General features: G+C 34.3%; 1 protein-coding gene across 1 annotated transcript; it reads right to left on the reverse strand.

The window, feature by feature from the left end:
- Positions 1-1,076: 1,076 nt before the first annotated feature.
- LOC130968020 (expansin-B3-like) lies at positions 1,077-5,510 on the reverse strand. Its single transcript, XM_057893096.1, has 4 exons — positions 5,188-5,510; positions 4,543-4,843; positions 3,374-3,503; positions 1,077-1,879 (listed from the first exon to the last, which is right to left on the reverse strand). Exons 1-4 carry the CDS (start codon positions 5,366-5,368, stop codon positions 1,685-1,687), a joined length of 807 nt encoding a protein of 268 aa, XP_057749079.1. The 5' UTR covers positions 5,369-5,510; the 3' UTR covers positions 1,077-1,684.
- Positions 5,511-6,048: the final 538 nt, after the last annotated feature.

A 6,048-nucleotide genomic window follows, 5' to 3' on the forward strand; every position in this document is an offset into this window, starting at 1 on the left:
ACCAGCGGTCCTCAGGATTTGGAGCATCGTCTGCCATGCTGTCATTATTGTCCTCCGGTCCTCCTGCAAGGCTCGGACCAGTAAGGGTCAAGAAAGACTCTTTATAGAAAATTTTAGGGACTATGAAAGGGTTTGTATCACCCGATTTCAAAATTTTTATATCATCAGACGGTTGGTTTAGATTAATATTATCTCGAATTTTAACCTTTTTAGTACTCTGTTGAACAAGATCTTCTTAGGTTGAAACTCTAGCAAAACTCTCTCCTCCAATATCTATCCCGCTTCTTCATTTAGTTTTCCAATTTCAAAAGCAAGTTAGGCATTATTTAAGCATAGGCGTTATAAAAGCAGCGCTTTCAAATTTGGTTATATATGGTCATCAATTAGGTATACTCATTAATTACATTTTCCAATCAATATATAGTCCCCTCTTCTTAAGGAATTCAAGGACCACACTGGCTCCTTAATTTACCATTAAAAATGACAATTCATCAGAGTTATAGAATCGATGAAGTAAAATTTTGCCAACCGTTCAATTTTGCTTTTTTGGTCTATGCTTTGTCTTAACTTAGAGGAGTGTTGAACTGTTGGTAGTGGTACAGAATCCCATGCTTATGTGTTTTCCACTTTGTTAATTCATGCAGTACATGAAGGAATCCTCGCATGATAAATAGTTGCGAATAGTTTATGAAAATTTAGCAAGTATAATTAATTCGTAATTTATATTTGGTAGCATCAACCAAATTCCCATGAAGACAAAGTTGCTTATGGTCATGATATGAATTAAATATAGAGTAGAAAATCCGGAATTTAAATCCTGTAAGAAAATTAATAAAGTGATAGAATAACAGATTAATCACAGTTGAATTTGTAATTATCAATAAATTTGTACTTTTTATCATATACGAATTCTTAGTTTTAAAAAAATTAATTCTTTCTTTTATTACTCTACCAACTCTTTCACTTAAAAAAATCTTTGATCCAAAAATTCCTAGTTTAATATATACTAATAATAAATCCGTGTCCATTATTCTTTCTTTTGGTCAACATGGAAATTAATTAGTGCAAGGAAAAAATATAAAGGATAAAAAAATAACAGAGCTATAAGACCCCACTTGCTGCACTTTTCCGTTTTTCACACATGATTATCAAGGCAAAAACTAGACACTCAAGAATCAAGATTCAAGAACACAAAATAAATATTCATTAAAGAGCCCAACAGGCCCACCCAGTACACACACAGTACAACACGCAATTCACACTACACGCTCTCTCTCCTCTTTTGGAGAGGGCTACATATGACATTTACTACCAACAATTACACACACCAGAAAGGTAGGTATACAAAATCAATCAGACAACTGAGAAAAAAAAAAAGAAAAAATAATAAATAAGAAAAGAGAGAAAGGATCCTTTGGATACATGCCGCTTATGCCTATGCACTCCAAAGTCCAAATGGCTACTTTTCTTATAAAAAAAAAGAAAAGAAAAAAGAAAAGGGTGAAAAAAAAGGAAACAAGTGAAAAACTATTGTAGTAGTAAAATTGTGCAAAGCACTGGCAACATATAAAGGGAAATCCACGTAAGAAGGCCATGAAGACTATTTTTTTGGGTTGTGGGAGTTGACCAAGTTTTATAACCAGGTTAAAAAAAGAAGTGATGATACCAAGATTGGGAAGGAACCTTAGGCGTAGAAATTTAGGCGAGAAGTGTAAGTGGCCTTTGGAACCCAATTGGTAGGAATAACATCTCTTGCAGAGAGGGTTCTTCCGGAGGAAGTGCTTAGTTTCACTGAGAAAGGTCCTCTTAAAGGACCCCCAATAATGCACCAATTTGCACCCCATAGATGATTCATCTGCAGCCACTCACTTGACCCTCCCTGCCAATACCAAAGTCCAACAACAAATGAAACAAGAAAACACACCATCAGTACTATTAAAAAATAAAAACTATGTGATAGCTTGAAATCTAAAATAAAGGTGAACAACAAAATTTTGATCGTTGGTATCCAAGTCACATTAAAATTTAAAGCCTTATTTAGTAATTGTCTAAAAATAGAAAGATGAAGACACAAATTTGTTTTTTCTTTTAGAAAAAAAACATATGACAATAGGTAAAATATTTTAGTTTTGAATGAAATTTGTCCAATTTTTATTGTTTACCCAAACTGGAAAAAAGGAAAATAATGACGGAAACACAGCATTTTGTCTTATGTCTCTATTGTCCTAGTATTTTACTATTTTTGTCTTAAATTACTTCCTGAACACAACTTAAGATGAAAAGTGAATGTTAGAGTGGCATAGGATGATACAGATGCTAAAAACATAATTACTTATTTACTGTGAATATTTGCAAATAAAATTAGTTGGGGTTGGTCCCACTTACCTCAAAGAACAGTATAAGAATTATTCAATAATAATTTCTCACTGAGAACTGAGCAGAGATATCTATTATTATCTTATGTAGAGAATTGTATTATTTATTATGTCAAATTGCAAATAAGATTGCAAAACCTAAAAAAACTTTATGGTCCTATGCATTAACTTTATGTCCCTAGATAAGACTCAGTGGGGAGAGGTATGAAATGAAACACACAACAATGGTCCCAAAATAAGAGCATACAGTAAAAGCACCACAAAAGGAATATTGCATGCCAATGTGCCAGATTATGTGTATCAGGAATGACCTTATGATAATGATATCATATTTAATACAGATGAAAGAAAAAGAGTAATGCAAATTGCGATTGCAAAACTTGCCAAGATAATCTAATCTAAACTGAAAAAGGTGGTGAGAAAAAAAAAAGGCACATGAATTAAGGAGACACGTCCGCAGCATTTGTAAATGTGAATTGTCCATTCTGGACATGGGACTAACATAACATATTAACATGCTATTCTTCTACATTTCCCTTTTTACATTGATCAGGAAAAAAAAGAAAAAAAGAAAAAAAGAAATCTAGTGAGCACGATGCTTAATTTCACGTTTAGGCCAATTACCCTTGGTCAAATCTGAAACACTTTTCAAGAACCAGTGTTCCAAGGATTCCAAAGATTCAGATTAGTAGTAGACTATTAGCAACCCATTGCTCTTTATTACTTAAATAAATCAAGTGTGGATTCTACCTATAAAATATATGATAAGTCTCAATAAATTATTGTACTTAAAAGGATAAATAATCGAGGCTAGCTGTAGTAGCATCTGTTCTTTGAACAGAAGATCATGCTTCTCTCTTGTGCAATTATTTAAACTCGTTCTCCCTCATATTTTAATACATTTATTGTTCATGTAAATATAAATTGAGATAATTAAGGAATAAGCATTAAAAGAATGAAAAATAACATATAAATAGCAAAAGGAAGATAATGCATACCTCTCTTATATGCATGGAGGCTAAATCTCCCTCTGCATCTTCAAACTCAACAAGAAGTGATAACCAAAAAGGTGTGGAACCTTCATTGACATGGAAGGCAATTTTTCTTCCAGGGTATTTACATGGTGTTCTGCAGACAATCAAAGAACAAAATTCGTTTACTACACAAATTGACATTTTTTCAAAATGTTCCTTTCCTTTAATCTACAAAATAATAAGGTGCATCAATCAAGATTCAACATGATAGTGTTCCAATATATAGAGAAATACACAGGACAGTGAAAATACAACATGAAAAGTTCGGTAAATACTACAAGAAAAGCTAAACTAACAAAAGCAGTCAAAAGTTAAATTTGGGAAAATTATAGAAAAGAAAAGAACTAGTCAAAGTGTCAACACAAGCAGGGAAAAGGCCTGGAGCAAACTCCCAGAAAAAACCTTTAATATTTTTAACTCTTTGTTAAAAAATTAATTGAATAAAATTTTATGTCTATTTAACTATTTTATTTGCCAGTTTTTACACCATGGTCATGTAAAGTGTATATAAAATTATACGAGGGATAAAACTAGAAATTGAACAAGAATAACAAATACAATAAATACAGAATAACAGATAAAGTGAATCAATATAACTAAATGCTGGCAGTGAGTGATTTTAATAGTGACCTGACAACATGGCTAAAGAAATAAAGGAAACATCAGAAAACAATTCCAGTATTAAATAACCAGTTCCATTTAATTTGCAGGGAAGAAAAAACTCAACAGTCAAAAATGGAAAGACCGAAATACAAAACATTCTTTGTTTTTCTTCTCCTTTCAAAAATGAAAAACAAATTTATTTATGAGTTCTTATTTATAAAACAATAAGGGTAGGAGATCGTTAAAATTTATATAAATATTTAATTAAAAAAATGATAAAAGATCATCAAAATTTTTATTATTTATTATTTTTAATTAATTATTAATATTTAGAAATATAAACCAAAGTATATTATTAGATTAATAAACTAAATAAATTAAATTAATAATTAATAATTAAAAATAATTGTAAAAATAATAAATTTTTATCATCTTCTAGAATTTCTTTTTAATTAATATTGCGATATTAATAAAATAAACCTTCTTAAAATTTATTACTTCGTAAAAGAAAAGAGATGGAAAATGCTGACCTTCGGTAAATGACGGGGATTTGACCACGGTCCCTGATCTGGCCGTTCTCGCCGGCGATAGCAAGGCGGCCAAAGGCGGCACCACTGAGGTCGAAATGTGTTTGGTCAGAGGGGCAGCCGGGGCACTCGTCGGTGATAATAACCGTCACAGCTCTCCTTGAGCATATAGATGAGTCAACACATTTCACCTTGTAACACGCGCCGCACCCTTCACCATTCATGAACAATAGGGGACCCACTGCCCCCACCCTCGCCCTCAATGGCTTCACATCCACCATGGTCCCATACCCACATGCTCCACCTGAATTCCCCAATTACTCACAAAATGTCACTAACAACCGCCAATTTATAACAAATTACATCACTGACGAATTCATGTAACCATAGGGTCGAGTTCGGTATTTACTCATTTACGCGGAATTACACAGTAAAAAGTGAAAACGTCCATTCGCGGACATTCGACAATTGAATAGTAAAAATCATGTGACTTCAAAGTGGTTAGCATTATTATGTTCATAATTTTATTGCTTCTACCTTCATATTTTTCACTCACAATCACAATTACCTGCAAAAGTTCACTGATAACACTCGTTGAGTCAACTCAGCGAGTCATGCAAGTAATAATGCCAGAGAGAAGGAACTTACCGGTGCTGCCGTCACCTTCGGGATCACCGTACCACGTGGCGGTCCCCGGATACCAATGTAGGTCGGTGGCATGGCGCTGAGGTTGTATCTCCGCCGCACACGGCACCATGAGCTTCAACACAATGCTAAACAAAAAGAAGAAGCTCGGATTCGACGAGGCGAAGCTACGGTAGTCCGGCATTGTGTTTGTAAGAATAATGTGTGGGCGCGCCACCCCTGGTAGTAGGAGGGAAGAAAACGGTGTCGTTGTGGGCGTTGCCGACACTTAAGTGGCGCAAAGAGTGAGAGGGGGAGTTGAGGGGACTACTACTAAGTTTGGGTTTTTTGAGTGAAACCGTTAAAAGGGTTTTTGGGTTTCTTATAGAAGAAAAATGCACCATCGTTTTGACATTTGTGTCCTGCGTTCTTTGCGGTTATTTACGGAAGGGTGCCACTGAGTGACTTACTGTGGGTCCCACCGGTAGTTAAGGCGTTAATTTCGCATTTGCGCGCGTAATGGGAGGTCAGGTTGGTCATTTCATGTTTGAAACGAAGAAAGCAAGCAAAGCGAAGCGAGGCTTGTAACTTTGGAAGGTGAAATGCTCTTGGAAAACGATGTTTTGATTTTACCGACCCGAGATTCCGTACGAAAACGGTTGCAGAAGAGGTAGAGCTTTCACTATGCATAGAGCTCCATATGTGAAAACTGTGAAGTTAGTGTGAAACTGTGAATAAGATTTTGTTCATCGTTGACTTTTGGCATTTTAACATTCTCTATTAACATTTTATGTAGCATCTAAAATGGAGGAAATAATTTTTATTATGGCAGCATATCTAGGGCTAAAAAATTTTAATATAAATTTTATAGGTATCCTTTACCTA

The sequence above is a fragment of the Arachis stenosperma genome, chromosome 3 (assembly GCF_014773155.1).
Source record: "Arachis stenosperma cultivar V10309 chromosome 3, arast.V10309.gnm1.PFL2, whole genome shotgun sequence".
NCBI lineage: Eukaryota > Viridiplantae > Streptophyta > Magnoliopsida > Fabales > Fabaceae > Arachis > Arachis stenosperma.